The sequence below is a fragment of the Octopus bimaculoides genome, chromosome 5 (assembly GCF_046866305.1).
Source record: "Octopus bimaculoides isolate indiv1 chromosome 5, ASM4686630v1, whole genome shotgun sequence".
Classification (NCBI taxonomy): Eukaryota; Metazoa; Mollusca; class Cephalopoda; order Octopoda; family Octopodidae; genus Octopus; species Octopus bimaculoides.
The window spans coordinates 118,785,950-118,804,866 of NC_142932.1; the positions used below are offsets into that span (position 1 = coordinate 118,785,950).

The window sequence follows — 18,917 nt, forward strand, 5'->3', positions numbered from 1 at the left end:
TAAACAACATTTAGTCTAAATACTGTAATGATCAGTAGGACAAATTCACTGATTAGAATAAATTTATTTAAGGCGGCGAGCTGGCAGAAACGTTGGCACGCCGGACGAAATGCTTAGCAGTATTTCGTCTGGCTTTACGTTCTGAGTTCAAATTCCGTCGAGGTCGACTTTGCCTTTCATCCGTTCGGGGTCGATTAAATAAGTACCAGTTACGCACTGGAGTCGATGTAATCGACTTAATCCCTTTGTCTGTCCTTGTTTGTCCCCTCTATGTTTAGCCCCCTTTTGGGCAATAAAGACATAAGAAACGTTAGCAGTCCGGGCGAAATGCTTAGCGGTATTTCGTCTGTCTTATGTTCTGAGCTCTAATTCTTCCGAGGTCGACTTTGTCTTTCATCCTTTCGAGGTCGATAAATTAAGCACCAGTTGTGTACTGGGGTCGATCTAATCGCCTGACCCCTTCTCCGAAATTTCGGGCCTTGTGCCTAGAATAGAAAAGAATAAATATAATTAGTTTAATTGGAAAAAGAATTTCATTTTTTTTTCCTGTAACATAAATAGCGTAGGAATTAAATTATATTTTATATTCTATATTTTATATTTTGCTCTTTTGTTTTTCTGTTGGAGCCCAAATTATCTCCAAATGGATTCGAAGCAATGGTCCTATTTACATTAATAATACTGGATGAACTAACGATATTCAATATATCAAAGATATGATAAATTCATAACATTCATTTCAGTCTTTAATCAACCCAATGCTCGCCCAGGTACGACATATATTCACGAATCTATTTAATTACTTAGTAACAGTTATCTTTCTTCATTTATTTCGCTAGTGATCTGCAACAGGTTATGAATGTCATGCAGTCATACAATCCCACCGATTGGGTGAATTTACTAAGTTTACTAACTTGAGGGCACTGTTTCTCTTTCATCGTTCTAGAATAGATAAAATGAACGCATAATGCCCGAGTCAATTTAATTATTTTATTCATTCTTCCCAAGAAAATTGACATCCTGCCTGAATAATACAGATTCCACTCAGTGAATAAAATGCATTAAAACCATTTTGTTCTTCCTTCTCTTAATCACAAAGTACATTTTTGCACTGTCCATCGTTATTTGTGTATTCCACGTTTGCCGTAGGTAGAAGGCTTCAGTGATGATACTTCTGAATCATTTATTGAAAAGCGTACAACTTTACAATATCTACCATTAATTAAAGCCTATGGCACATGTGACTCTGTTTATTGTCGCTTTCGAATAGTCCACTGAATCTGAGATGTTCTATAAATTATGCGACAGTCATAGAAAGGATTGGATGTGTGTGTGTGTGTGTGTATGTGTGTGCGCTCAGAGATTATTCATTAATGCGTTAGACACTATATCTCAAATAGGTGAATATGAAAATGTACCGTCGTTGTATCTCCGTCAACATTTGTAGATAACTTGCGTCTTTTTTAATTCACTTTTTGCTTGATTGATATTCTACAGTCAATGAAATGATTCGTCTTCGAAAACCGTATATAATATTTGCAAGGATTCGCATGTTACTGTTTTTGAGTCACTATCATATTTTGTTACATCAGCTCATGCATTATTAAGTTCAACGATATGTGGAGAGCTTAATATTTCAGTTCTTTTCACAAGGTGGCAAAATAAGAAATTGGTATCGCTTATACTGGAAATTAACAATGAAACATTTCATTTTGCCAGCGAAGACTATCAGGAACTTCCTGACAATGTAAAATTTACGTGTTTCAACGGCAGGTTTTCTTAGCTTTAAAACTGAAACATACGCTATATTCAACGGATAAAACAATGGCTCTGAGCAATTTCAACCGAGTACTTATAAGAGATGAGTATATGTCACGTCCTGACATTCGCGCTGTTCTCGTATCTGAGTAGAATGGAATTTATTATAGCTGTCATTCTTAGAACTGGTGTCTGGCAAAATTGTTTGAAAGCAATATATACATTTATTATTATTTTTACTTGCTTCAATCATGCTGGAGCACCGCCTTTTAGTCGAACTAATCAATCGACCCCGAGACGTATTCTTTGTAAGCCTAGTACTTTATTCCATCGGTGACTTATGCCGAGCCGCTAAAGTTACGGGGACATTAAGACGCCAACATAGGTTGTCAAGCGATAGGGGGGGGGGCAAATACAGACACACCAATATATACACACACGCATATATACTTATAAACACAATGGACTTCAGTTTCCGTCAACCAAATCCACTCATAAGGCTTTGGTTGGCCCGAGGCTATAATAGAAGACACTTGTTCTAGGTGCCACGCAGTGGAAATGAACCCGGAACCATGTGGATGGCAGGCAAGCTGCCTACTACACAGCCACTCCTGTGCCTATATATATATATATATATATATATATATATATATATATATATACATACATACATACATACTTACATACCTACATACATACGTTCATACTTAAATCGACACACGCATAAATACATACATATATACATACATGCATATATGCGCTAAAACGATCCTTGGAGTAGATATGGCGGTTAGAACTGCTGAAAAGAGCAGTCAAATTTACCTCAATTTCTCCAAATCTGTCTTTGTATATATTAAAACTCGATTACACATTTTAGTCGCATGAACATTTCTCATATCCGAAGATAGAGTTATACGAGATCTAAAAACATGGCTTCGATATTGGAACTGCCTACTCCATCGGGAGTAACCTAGGGCTAAACAGTTATGACAGCATAACAAACAACTGGCCTGCCAAAAGTTTTTTTTATCAGCCTCACCGAAGTAGAAATTGTACAGCATGAGCTGTTTCAGTTAAAATCAGCATAATTTAAATATTAAAATGTTGCATACATTTTATCGGTTAATTTCCATAAAAGGTTAAAGAGATCTTTAACAATCTGCATTCTGGTCAATCGCAGCATCGAGTTTTACGTTATTTATCTCCCGGTTCCGATGACTCATAAGTCTGAGACTTCGATTCAGCTTCTATACTATAAAGCAGAGGGAAAGAGTGGGACAGAGCGAGAGTAGAAACTGTATGTGAAAAAATTACATCGTGGAGAGGGAGAGGAACAGATAGCACGCGAGGGTAAAGGAAGAACAAAGAGAGAGAGAGGGGGAGTGTGAAAGAGAGAGAGAGGGGGAGTGTGAAAGAGAGAAAGAGGTGATGGGTGAGCGGAGGAGAAAGGGTAGGAGAACAAACGCATCTCCATTGTTACTATCCCTCTGCCTTTCTCTCTTTGGTTAGGATGCTTGTTTTTCTTAGTGTTTGTATGTGAAAAACAAAATCACATGGACTTCGCATTGATTTGGCGGTGATAATGAATTAGAGAACGAAAGAATGGACACCCACACACAAACACAAACACACACTCTCACACACACTCAACGATGCAAGCACATTGTCATCATTCACACATACACACTCATGAAAACGAAGATCCAAAACTGAAGACCATTTTCAGTTGAAATTATAATAATATATGCAATGGATATAAATAGCCAATGTGTAATATCCCGGAGCATATTCTGCAAGATCCAAGGATAAATACAAAAACAAACACATACGTACACACACACATACATACTTACAGAAATATATATGTATATATGTATGTGTATATATGTATGTATATATATATGTGCGTACATGCATACATACTTATATACATATATGTGTTTGTATACATGCGTGTATATATCTATGTAGATGCGGTCTTATACATCGAAATTTCAGATCTCGGTAAGGTTTACTATAAGACTGACGCGTCCTCTCTGGTTAATGTGTACCAGATGAATACTGCAGACAATTTTATCAACTAATAACTTTCAGTAAAATATGTGGAGATTTTGATACTTATAAATGAATAGAAAAATCATTTTTGAAATATTTTCAGTTCATAAGTTTTCGATATCTTGTATCGCTTTTCTTGGAAATCGTACGAAGATCGCGCACCTGATGAGGTACTTCTGCTATTTAATGAGAAGAACAAATCTGATCTCTTATTGACAACTAACTCCACTAATGAAAGGTCAGTCATTTGTTTCTATTAATTGTATTAGTCCGTGATGGGAGTGAATCGTTAAAATTTTCCACCTAGATGTATAACGGGGTCAAATTTGAATGGCACTGTACAGACACATTTGTTTACATATACATATATACACAACGCTGACGCTGACATGTACATGAATATATACACACAGACTCATATATAAACACGCGTTTATTACACTTTTCACCGCTTTGTATTAGTCAACGTTATGTGCTGTAAAATCTATCGAGCATCAGCCTCAATTTTAAATTATGGCAACGATTTTCAAAAATGTATAAATCGGAGTATACTATTTGAATAATCCCCCCAAATAAAAGTGTTATATAAATAATATGTAACTACCTGCCTACTGTATTGTCTAACAAACATATCGACGGGAGCACATTTCTATAGTTATGGATAATTGTTACTAGTATAATACGTAATACGGCTTCTACGCGGAACTTGTGTAAAGCATATATAATTTATTGAAGGAATAGAAAGACCAGTTGTTCATAGTGACCAACTTGTTTCAACCGTATAAAGAATCGACAGATTTTAATTCTCTCAATAATATATATATATATATATATATATATATATATTGCGCGCTTTGTAATAGCTTATTCTTCCTGAAATAGCCATATCTAGTATTATTCACAAAACACACGTCCAGGCGGAGCAAAGTAACACATATAAGGGAACATATACATTTCTGAAACGTGTGACGCTGATAGTAAGACAGAGAAATGGAGAGAAAGATTCACATGCATACATGAATATCTATCTATCTCTCTGTATATGTACACACACACACATACACAAACACAGAGAAATACACGAATCTATCTATATATATATATATGGATAGATTGGTAGATACATAGATAGATACATACATACATATATACATACATAGTTACGAGCATATATACACACACATTTACAATATCCATTTAAACACAGTCAAACTAATAAATGTAGATGCCCACAAACATACGTATATATTTAATACAGTTAAATAGATACATACACACATACGTTTGAATACAATTATCAAAGTACATTAATTGTAAAGAAAATATTCATACTCTAATTCGTCATACATAGGGAACCAACTATTTTACAGTATCTTACGGAGCACTGATCGAAAGTGGGGTTTAGAAATCAATGTCGAAAAATTCCTACGTAACAATTTCGCCAAAATTTGTGTTCTGCATACATACATACATACATACATACATGCGTACTTATCGTTACTTAGTGTGCATAAATGGCGTACGTTTATACATGCATATATTTAAATTGCCTAGATAGATACATATGTTGGTGTGTGTTTGTGTGTGTATATCTACATATATATATATATATATATATATATATATATATACACATTCACACACACACACAGACACACACACACACACACACACATACATACATATTCGCGCGCGCGCGAATATATATATTCTCTCTCACACACACACACGTATGCATATATTTTTATTCTTTTACTTGTTTCAGACATTTGACTACGGCCATGCTGGAGCACCGACTTTAGTCGAACACATTGACCCCAGGGCTTATCCTTTGTAAGCCTGGAATTAGTACCAAGCTTACAAAGGATATTCTCTTTTGCCGAACCACCAAGTTACGGGGACATAAACACACCAACATCGGTTGTCAAGCGATGTTGGGACAAACACAAACGCACGCACAAATATGCACACACACACATATATATATATATATATATATATATATATATGTATGTATGTATATGCATACATATGTTCTGACGCATATATTTGAACATTTACACAATAAGTTATCTGTGTGTTATTTCAGCATGATTTCATTAAAACTTGCGCAGTGTGATCCAGTCCGGTGGGCTCCCATCTTTCTTTCTTTTTTTTTTCCTTTTCTCTCCTCTATGTTTCCAAGTCCCATGGCAGCTTAGATCATCATCTTGACGATAGGAGGCTGTACGAAGATGAGTCAGAATACAAATTCGGACAAATGTTAGCAATTTGATCCCCTCTCAGTAAGAGCATGCTGTTTGGAATCTCTTTTTGTATTGATCGCAGCGCAAAACACTGAGCATCGCAGACGATTTCAGCAACAAAAGAATCCATATTCAAATAAGGAACTTTTTCATTGGTTCATACAATTCCACTGTTTTTAAGTTTTCGCCAGGTTATTGTTATTATTATTATCATTATTATCATTTGTGTTTCTATTAGTATTTTATTTATTGCATGTATTTACTTTAGAATTAATTCAATGGCGAACACAACTTGATACGAAACATCACAGTAAATAAACAATCTGGTTGGTTTAACTGTATATTTGTTGCTCTTTTTCTCCCAGTAGTAAATGTAAAATCGTGCATGAGTGTGCGCTTGTGAGTGTCCGTCCATATGTGTACTTTTGTGTCTGTATGTATGTCTATAGCCATGAGAGTTGCTATAATATATGCACACATCTTCCCGGCTAATTTGCATAATAGATTCATGAGACAGTTACCAAAATGTTAACTAAGTCGATCACATGGATACAGTGGGGGTCTATAGTATTCGCAATTTGTTCTCCATGACTCATATGCCACGACCTGGAATAACCGCTAAACAGTAACTCAAAGAATACGATTGGTTATTCTTGTAGAGTTGGTCGATTTTACGTTGGTACTATTAGTAAACCTCAAATGCATTAGTAACTAAATTTGGTAGGAAGAGGAGAAACTTTACCAACAGGAGTATATATGTATGTATGTGCGTGTGTGTGTGTATGTGGGGGGAATTAGTGTGGTTTGTGTGTGTGTGTATGTACGTATGTATGTAATAACGTATAGTGGAAACAATATACATGTATACTACACACATGCAGTCGAACATGCTAACAAACATACAAGCATATCGTGGCACTCCGTCCGTTACGACGAGGGTTCCAGTTGATCCGATCAACGGAACAGCTTTTTAATGTGTAAGTGGCTGAACACTCCACAGACACGTGTACCCTTAACGTAGTTCTCGGGGGGGGGGGAGATTCAGCATGACACAGAGTGTGACAAGGCTGGCCCCATTGAAATAGAGGTACAACGGAAACAGGAAGAAAGAGTGAGAGAAAGTTGTGGTGAAAAAGCCCCTAATTGGCAGTTTAAAAATTTGGAAAAAAGGTTTTGCAAGGGATCATAATACTATCTATGTATAAGAAACAACCATATTTCTAAACTTGATTTTTGACAACAAAAAAGTGTTTTTTTATATTCGTTAAAACACGGTACTTTTATATGTTCGATTGCAACCGCCGCTGAACCAGAAGAAACTCTACAAAGACAAGAGCAGGTATAACAGGTTCTGTGTGAGATCGAATATGTGATATTTGTCTTATCCTGCTCTAGGGTATGTGTCCCACAGCGACGTTGTTAGATATAGCCTTTCTGAAGGTTGACATTTTATTATTAGATGTCGTTTACTCCGCTTTATCCATTTTAAACCGAGTTTTTGAATACCTTTTAAGCTTTCATATACGCAAAATGTTGGATAGCTGTCGAATCATTTGAGCTTCATCGTCTTTATACTGGTTTTCTACCTTATCGTGCAAGGTGTCCAAGATTTACCCTTCTAACACATTCGGCATTGTCAAATTTGCCAGATTAGTCACCAGCGAATGTGTAGCGCCACGGATTGTAGAGGGTTACGTATAACCAGAACCACTCAGAGACAACTTACAAACATAAACAAATACAGCTACACGGAAAACACAATTACACACGTACAAACATTTATGTTCTCTACCAAAGACACGTCTATACATATACACACGTACACATATAAATAACAATAATTGATAAATTATTGGCTGTAAATGGTCTTCACAACCTTTGTTGTTTTGTTTTTTACTTGTTTCAGTCATTTGACTGCGGCCATGCTGGAGCACCGCCTTTAGTCGAGCAAATCGACCCCAGGACTTATTCTTTGTAAGCCTATTACTTATTCTATCCGTCTCTTTTGCCGAACCGCATATATTAAATTCAAATTGCGATAAATGTAAACAAACAAACGAAGTTTGCTTTTAGAAGTTGAGATGTCTTAGAAAGTTAAAGAGGTGATTTTAAATTCTAAAACGCCTGATAATGCTAATAATATAGCCTGAAAAAAGTGTAGGTGGTTTTCGACGACGAGGGTCCCAGCTGATACGATCAGCGGAACAACTTGCGCGTTAGATTAACGTGCAAGTGGCTGAGCACTCCTCAGGTAGTTTTCGGGGAGATTCAGCGTCACAGAGAGTGTGACAAGTCTGGCCCCTTTGAAATAAAGGTACTACTCATTTTTGCCAGCAGAGTGTACTGGAGCAACGTGAAATAAAGTGTCTTGCTCAAGGACACAACGCGTCGCCGGAAATTGAACTCAAGTCCTTATGATTGTGAGCCGAATGCTCTAGCCACTAACCCACGCGTCTTCACACAACGAAAGATACAGACATCCAATAACGCACATTTTATATATGTACAAATACGCATGCGATTACGTGCACATACGCCTATAGACACGCATAAACACTCACATACAAATATATATATCCGCAGATAGGAGTGCATATTCGTATATATTTCTCAATAGTTACACGTGTACATGTGTGCACATGGCATTTAGCAAGACTTGCAGTCTATTTCTTTGTCTCTCTCTTCCCCTCTCTTATCGTCTGTATCTCTTTCTCCCTCTCGTTTCCTTCTTATTGTCTGTATATCTGTCTGCATCTCTCTCCCTCTTTTTCTCTCTCTGCATTTGCAGTCTCATGACCTAATGTATGCAATGTAGCTGGGAATCGACGAATGCTACATTTATAATTTATCTGGAAAATACCAAACACTAAATTTAAATAGGGTAAGTTATTGTCGACATCAGTATGGATTCTCCAATCCTGTCTAATAGAGGATTGCCTGGGACAAAACAAGAATGTGAGAGAGTGCGAGAAATAGACACTGTGAGAAAGAGAGAAATATATATATATATATATATATATATATATATATATATACACTAGAGATAGTGAGATGATACAATGCTTCTTTTCTATGACACAGAAAGACATGAAAAACATAAAAGACAAGCATAGATCATAAAACGAATACAAACACACGGACACACAGGTGACTGCAGGCATGTTCTTGGATGAATGGATACGAATCTATACACTTTTTCCTATATATTCATCTACTTATCTGGAGATCTATTTATCTGTCCGTCTGTCCATCCATCTATCCACCGATCGATCGATTCATCCAACAATCCATCTATGCATCCAATATTCTATTTATTTATCTATCTCTCTATCTATCAATCTATCTATTTATCTATCTATCTAACCATTCATTTATCTATCTATCTATCTCTCTCTCCATCATATATATATATATATATATATATATATAGAATGGTACTGCCCAGGTGTCGAAACCATAATGATATCTGTGGGGCAGCTGATGATGGCGGTATGTTTGATTGTTGGTATGGCTGTTTTTGTATATGTGGAAGAGTATTATAAGACATCCTTTAGGTATATATATATTTATATATATATATATATATATATATATATATATATATATATATATATATATATGCACATACATGTGTGTGTATGTATGTATGTATGTAGGTATGTATGTGTCTATATATATATATATATATATATATATATATATATATATATATGTATGTGTGTGTGTATGCAGGGGGATACAAAAGTATGTATACAGTATCACATTAATGTTATAATACTTAATTCATTAAACTTATAATTACATTAAATTAGTTAGCCCCATTTTGGATTTTTTTTTCTGGGTTGTTACTCATAATAATACATTTATCACAACTATAGCAATACTATTATCGTAAATTAATTTTTTTTTTTTTTTTGCAAAAAATAAATGAGCATTGTACGTGTTTTCTTTTTTTTTATAACTCTAAACCTTCTTTTGAACCACTCTACGAACTACATTTATATACGTGTGTGTTTGCATACACATAACAGCACACAACAACCAACACACGTACACATGTTATTATAGATATGGATGTTCACGATTCGCATGCATTTATAAAAGGGATAGTTTCCGTAAAGATATCTATGTACGAGGAAAACAAAACCCTTACAAAATACTACTTGTATGAAAGGATGCATCCAGATGAGTGGATTTCCATCGTAGGCAGTATAATTATATAGTAACAACAACATACTGTGTTGCCTGAATGTCTGGAGAGTTTTGGTGAGACGCGTATTGCAATCTGTGTAAGATACAATAATCAATAACCTTAATATTTGCGATATAATTGCCTACTTATAATTAAAAGATCATTTGCCTTTATAAAAACCAAATGTACTAATGTGTGTGTATATATATATATATATATATATATATATATATATATATATATATATATATATATATATATATATATAGATACATATATATATATAGATAGATAGATAGATACATATATATATATAGATATATAGATAGATAGATACATATATATATATATATAGATAGATAGATACATATATATATATATATAGATAGATAGATACATATATATATATATATATATATATATATAGATAGATAGATACATATATATGTATATATATGTAAATATATACATACATATATATGTATATATATGTAAATATATATATACATATATAGGGGCAGGAGTGGTGGCTGTGTGGTAAGAAGCTTGCTTACCAACCACATGATTGCGGGTACACTCCCACAGCGTGGCAACTTGGGCAAGTGTCTTCTACTATAGCCTGAAGCCGACGAAAACTTTTTGAGGGGATTTGGTAGACGGAAACTGAAATAAGCCCATCGTATATATAAATATATATATATATATATATGTATATATATATGCTTATGTATATATTCATATATGTATGCGTGAGTGCTTATGCACACACACACACACAACCACGCACGCACACACAACCACACATTTGTGTAAACTTGTTATCCCTTCCTGCAGGTTTCGCGGTTATTCGCTCATTTTTGATCTGGAGACTAACTTGTAGTCTAATGTAATGTCTGCATATATCCAAGACTGCGCTGGAATCCTGTTATTCATTGTCTAGCAGAGGCTATTTGGTACGTCTGATACCTAAATGACAGCAAGAAATTTACCGCCAAATTTGTAAAATTGTTCGTGAAATTTTTCTGCCATGAGAGAAAGGAACAAGATGGTTGTAAAACACAGAAAATGCTTTTAGAACTACGATGTTCGATTTGAAGCCATGCGTAATGAAACGAATGATATGGCATTCGGCCGGAAGTATAAAGAAAGTTACTAAAATATTTCTAGATCAGAAGGAAAAGCAAGACATGTAGTAATAAAGAGAAGGAATCATATGAACAATTCGTGCACTAGATCGAGTATATAATCCGTAAAGAATGCTCTTTTGCGTCTTACTAATCGAAACCTGAAAGAAGAAAACGAATAGCTAATCATAACTGCTCAGGAACAACTCATAAATACGAATGAATTTCATAAAGATTTATTCAATCTGAGTGAAAACGCTGTGGGAAAAGAGACGAAACTGTCAACCTTATCTGAATCGAAAGTAATACTAAGACCAAAAGAGTTTAAGAACATTCATGAGCACATGTATTGTTGAAACGTTGCCTTAGAGTGTTAATCAAATGTGTAAATTGAATTTACCAAAAAAGGTGTATGGTCACGAAGCAGTGTCTGTGATGGTGAATAGTAACGACGGGATTTTATGGCACTTATCCATAAATATTGACTATACTATCGAAGTATGAAAACCATATATGATTGCAAAGGACAAAAACGAAAAATCATAGACTTGCAATGTTATATAATAAGCAAGTAGTGACAGGGAAAATTGGGAAAAGCGAGAAATATCAGAACCTAATTATAAGAAAAGATTGCAGAAGACGAAGATGACAATTGTATATGAGGTATACGTTGTCGACTAGCAAAAAAATGCGGGGAAGATTCAGCGTGACACAGAGTGTGACAAGCCTAGCCCTATGAAATACAGGTACAATAGAAACAGGAAAAAAGTGTGAGAGCAAGTTGTGGCGAAAGTGTACAGCATGGTTCACCACCTCCACACCCCGCTGGAGCCTCAATAAACACTCACAACACCCGGACTGGGAATCGAAACTGCGATCCTACGACCGCGAGTCCGCTACCCTAACCGCTGGGCCATTCCGCCTCCGTCTGTCATACCGGCCATGACGAAGGGAAATAGCCCTGAAACTCGAGTCGCCTTTATATATTTATATTTATATATTTGATCCTTTATATTGAACACTCAATATTTCATCTACATTCAATACTTTCTTTCATGGTGCCATCCATTTTTATTTTATTTTATTTTATTTTATTTTATATTGTATATTATATATTATATATTGTATATTCCATATTCTATAACCCACATTAGTTCTGCAGGAATATAAATAAAACATAAAAAACAGACAGTGTTGGAACTCTTTTAAACAAAATAATATATTCCTCTATACACAATCATACAACCCCCCCCCCTTTTTGTATTTATTTTTACTCGCATATATATATGTATATATATATATATATATATATATGACAATGTGCGTGTGTATGTGTGCATGTATGTGTGTATATGTATGTATGTGTGTGTGTGTGTGCGTGTGTGTGCGTGCATAAATACATTCACGCATGCGCTCATAGAGCCCTTCCTTTCTACACGCACGATCATACTTCGACACCCTCAGAAATGCATCTCCGCGTTAGTCGCCGCCATACTGTGAAATCTGAATCGTTTTGAACACCTCATATATGTGCGTACGCGTGTTTGTGGTGTTGTGATATATAAGTGACTGCGTATTGTTGCTGTGTAAATGTGCTTGAAACTAAGTGAAGAAAGACTTAAGACATTTCTTTACAAATGAAGCTATAATGATACAATTTTACTATAGGTTTCTATTGTGCATGCAATGAAATTAATAGCCTGGACAAACAACGTGCTTCGAATAATTTTGTCATTGTTGGATCATAAATGCTTGCGTTCAGACAATATAACTCCTACTCTCTCTCTCTCTCTCTGCTACACATACATACACACACACTTATAGACATCTGAAGATATGCAATAGTATGCGTGTATGTATTTTTGTAAGGAAGTAAGCGTGCGCTTGTGGTTCAAGAGACCTTGGTTTACTCTGTAAGCGTATATATGTGTATGTAGGCGGTGTTGATAAAGACATATTAGGAGAATCGAATATTAAATGTATGAAAATCTTGTACTTTTATTTGTGTGAATGTGGGTTTGCATGACTGTCTACGAGTTTGTTCCTGTGTATATGTATCTGAGAGTGAATCTACCCGTTTGTGTTTACGATTGTGGCTGCATGGATTAACAGTATATCAGTGAGGAGGGATTGACACCGAGAGAGAGAGAGAGAGAGAGAAAGAGAGAATGGGACCAAGAGAAAGAAAGGCAAAGAAGGAGAAGGAACGACACTAGTAAATATCATAGCACTCCATCGTTTACGACGACGAGGGTTCCAGTTGATCTGATCGGGAAATTAACGTGCAAGCGGCTGAGCATTCCACAGACACGTGTACCCTTAACGTAGTTCAAAAGAAGATTCAGCGTGACACAGAGTCCGAGAAGGCTGGCCCTTTCGAAATACAGGTACAACAGAAACAGGAAGTAAAAGTGAGAGAAAGTTGTGGTGAAAGAGTACATCAGGGTTCGCCACACATGAAATAAAGAAAAAGGTACGCCGGCGGATCACAGGTTCTAACTCTTATATCTGTGTAAATCTTGTATATATCTATGCATAATTCGTGACACGTTAATACAGATAAGTTTAGCACATTAAATTAACGCGTAACATCTTCATTAACGCCGCCACTGAATTTAGGACGTTTATATTACTTATGGGGTATTCTATATTTTTCAGTTAAAATGTAGTTGGGTATGAAGAGGGTGGCACAAACATAGTAATACGTGTTTTATAGTGAAAACAAAATTTTTATATAATGACAATTACCGGACGATTTCTGACCATTTTAAGTCGTAGTAGAAACGCGACATTTGTGCCAACTAGGTATAGGAATATTGTTTCAATTTTGATTTAAATATTTACTATAGTTTGTACATATGTGCACCTCAGTCTGTGGACACAATAAAACGGGCTCGCGGGTGCAATTGCGCTCGCAGGCGAGGTGTTTCCCTACTCCTGGTTTAGAGTACGACCTCCTTTTACACGTTGACGTGCTGTGCCTTAACGGCGAAGTGAAAATAACAAATGAAGTAATTACGGTGTAAATAAAACTATTTAGCATATAGCTTACTTATATAGAGCTACACCTTCACACACACACACACACACACACACACACACACACATTTGTTTACATACGTATAGTGTTGACATCATAAAAATTTATAAACTTAGACCAATCGTCAAAACGATGTTGTCTTCTTGTTGGAGGGAAAGGTGGATCTGGAAGCAGATAAAGCTCATCGGCAGCCTTCGACTTTTTGTCGCCAAGCATTTATTCGACCCAGTTCTAACACACCATCATCCATAGAGATTCACGATCCAGGGTTCCTCCAAAGAAACATGTACACACACATACACACACACGTATATATATATATATATATATATATACATATATATATATAATTTTAGGGAAAAAACCAAGGTTCATGAACTCATCAATGAAAATCCACTGTCACATATAGAAAAATTAATGAGTAAAAGCACAATGAATAAGTATAATATAATACAAAGTAAATACATTCATTTGTTATTTATTGTTGGTTGATATATACATTCTTTTATTATTATTATTATTATTATTATTATTATTGTATTTTGGCCTGAAGATTAGCTATATTTTTGAATAGAATTGATTTTTGATACTTTTAAGCGATATACATATTCTTTCAATTTAAAAATTGGTTATGAAACACGTGTAGTCCTTTTATTATCATTATCTTATGATATGTACTTTGTATTATATTATACTTATTTATTGTATATTTACTTATTAATTTTCTATATGTGACAGTGAATTTTCATCGATGAGTTCATGAACCTTGGTTCTTTTCCCTAAAACTATATATTTATATTTTATACTGTGAAACATTATTTAATTTTAATTTTTAATAAATTGAATTTGAGTTTTTATCTGTAAATTTGGATTTTTGTCCCTAATAATATTATGATATATATATATATATATATATATATATATATATATATATATATACGTTGTAAATAATATACATTTATAAGCTTTGTAAATATTAAAGAATTAAACGAATATATACATAGACATGTGCAAACATTTACGGATATGTATAATAAATATATAATCATTCGCTCACATCACTCCTAAATTCACAAGTAACCGCTCACATACCCGACCTAAAACAATTTCCATACACAAATATACTTAAATTATACAAAAGTTCTTAGACGTCTACTTATTGTTTAAGGAGTAAAACGAAACAAAATCTTAAAAATCAAACTGTAAAACGTCCCAAATCCTGCACGCACACACATACACACACCTACACCCCCACTGCAATTAAACGCACGCGTATACACAAATAAACAGCCCCCCCCCAACACACAAATAAAAGCACACAAACACACACACACGCACACAGAAGTATGCATGTGTATGCGTTCTCGCTTTTTTTTTATTCAAAGATTTATCATATGTTCATATGTTAATCTTTCTCTTTATGTATCGATCTCTTTGTCTATCAGTTCATCAATCTCTTCCTCTCCCCCTTTCCCCCGCTCTTTCTCTTCATCTCCCCCTCTCTCTTTCAATATATATAAATATGTATATTCATATATTCCTCAACAATGTTATAGGCGCAGGTGTAGCTTTGTGGTAAGTAGCTTGCTTGCCAACCACATGTTTCCAGGTTCAGTTCCACTGCGTGGTACCTTGGGCAAGAGTCTTCTGCTGTAGCCTCGGACCGACCAAAAACCTTGTGAGTGGATTTGGTAGACGGAAACTGAAAGAAGCCCGTCGTATATTTATATTATAAATGTGTGTGTGTGTGTAATTTGTTTGTGTGTCTGTGTTTGTCTCCCTAACATCGCTTGACAACCGATGTTGGTGTGTTAACATCCCCGTAATTTAGTGTTTCAGCAAAATAGACCGATAGGATAAGTACTAGAATAAGTCCTGGGGTCGATTTACTCGACAAAAGGCAGTGCTCCAGCGTGACCGCAGTGAAATAACTGAAACAGATAAAATACATGCTATCATACATACATAAGTACATGCTCATATGTGTGTGTTTGGAAACGATAATGTATTCCTGTGTACATATGTTTGTGCAAATTGTATACAATGTGTGCAAGAGAGAGTGAGAGAGAGATAGAGAAGGAGAGCGAGTGTAATAGATATTTGGGGAGAGTGAATGAGAATCTTGAAGAGGGCGCGAATATTTTTCGTACTGAGGCAGAGAGAGAAAGAGTGAGACAGACAGACGGACAAACAGACAGAGAGTTACAAAGCAAAGGCAAATAATTAAAACAACAAAACCAAAAAAACAACACACACACAAAGGAAGAAACATAAATAGTAAAATGTATGAAAAGAAAAGAAGGAATGAGGGAAGGAAGAAGCGAAGAGAACAGTCGAGGGTGAGCCAAGCATTCTGGTGAGATGTGAAAAATGGATAGCTATGCGCAGTATTTTGTTCTTCCTGGGTGTCATGAGCAAGGCGTTAAACAACTATCGGGTGTAACCATAGCTTTATTGAGAATACCTGCATAGCCGAGCTAGTGCACCTACGCAAACCCGGAGGCACGCAACCCCGCCCGCAATTCTATACAAAAAAACTTGCTCGCACATAACTAAACGCACACAAAGTAAGACATATCCACACATACACACACACACAAAGTACGCATAAACACATATACGGATATGTAATCATACAAACATTGTAAATAACAAAGAAGCAAACGAATATATATATATACATACATTCATATACATACATTCATATATATACATAAACATACATACATTCATATATATATATATATATATATATATATACATAAACATACATACATTCATATATATATATACATATACATAAACATACATACATACATTCATATATATATATATATATATATATATATACATAAACATACATACATACATTCATATATATATATATATATATATATATATATACATAAACATACATACATACATTCATATATATATATATATATATATATATATATACATAAACATACATACATACATTCATATATATATATATATATATATATATATATATATATATATATACACATAAACATACATACATACATTCATATATATATATATATATATATACATAAACATACATACATACATTCATATATATATATATATATATATATATATATATATACACATAAACATACATACATACATTCATATATATATATATATATATATATATATACACATAAACATACATACATACATTCATATATATATATATATATATATATATATACACATAAACATACATACATACATTCATATATATATATATATATATATATATATATATATATATATATATATATATAAAATATAATTCTAACTTTGCCATTGGTCTCTTTATCCTTTTCTTTCTTTATATATATATATATATATATATATATATGTATACATACACACGTACAGACACACAAATTTGTAGAAACCCTGCGCACAAGTACATACCTACACATGCACATATACACTCAAAATATATATGCATATACTAACATCTAAACCAGTTTTCATTCACAAATACACACATAATGTCTTAGAGCAGTTTTTACATATGTACATATCGGTGTAGTAGCAAATAGCAGAAAAATCTAAGAAAAAATATATAACGCAAAGCAAAAACAAACGAAAAACGTTAAATATTCGTACTCACAGACACATACATGGACGGGTACTCGCTCGCTCGCTCACTCACATACACATACACACACTGATATAATGGTACTGTGTAATATACATATCATCAACGAAGTTGCCCAGTTAGAAGACTAGTGCTATCTTGTCTTACTGCTACTGCCCACCCATCGCTTAGCACCACGATAAGCACTCTTACCGCCATCCGCTAACCCTCATAGAATACATAAAACGAATACAACTCGCACAACACCACCCACGCAGACCAGATCCAAGAGCAACGGCACCAATACAAAAAACAAGAAAAAAAAAACAACCAAAATAAAAAAGAAGAAAAGAAACATCACAACAAAAGCTACTACTACTAATACTACTACCATCACCATTGTACGAGCCGTACCAGCGCCGCCGTCAGCACAGATGCTGACTGCATGCAAACAGCTCTGACAATGTTCCGCACACTCAATTACACGTGTAGTTAGCTGCTGTTATCAGTTAATACTAATTACCTTTCTCCAGCAGCCATCTATCTACCCGGAGAACACCAACCACCACCGCCACCACTACCACCATCATCACCATTCAACAGACACTCTCTAGTCTCAGCCGTGCTCCTCTCACTCTCCTCCACACAAGCCTATTTATCTTTCTATTTATCTCTTTATCTACCTATTACCCACCCGGTTTATCTCTCAATATATAAACGTATGTGTATATTAAATACCTATATATATGTGTGTGTGTGTGTGTGTGTGTGTGTGTGTGTGTGTGTGTGTGTGTGTGTGTGTGTGTCTGTGCGTGTATGCGTGAGTGTGTGTATATGCAGTTATGTACACGCACCTATTTGTGTACATAGCATATATATATAT

The 18,917-nt window shown here is 34.7% G+C and overlaps 1 protein-coding gene across 7 annotated transcripts in view; it reads left to right on the forward strand.

Annotated features, from left to right (window-relative positions):
• The window catches only part of LOC106884362 (uncharacterized), a 458,610-nt gene that overhangs the window by 365,760 nt on the left and 73,933 nt on the right, over positions 1–18,917 (forward strand). Inside the window, exon 1 of one of the 7 annotated variants that reach the window (XM_089353023.1) lies at positions 3,719–4,051. The exons of the other annotated variants lie outside the window; for them this stretch is intronic. Within the exon in view, the coding sequence (XP_089209149.1) occupies positions 4,045–4,051 (7 nt within the window). The 5' untranslated portion in view covers positions 3,719–4,044. Of the gene's footprint in view, positions 1–3,718; positions 4,052–18,917 lie in introns of those variants that run through there. 7 annotated transcript variants of the gene reach the window in all.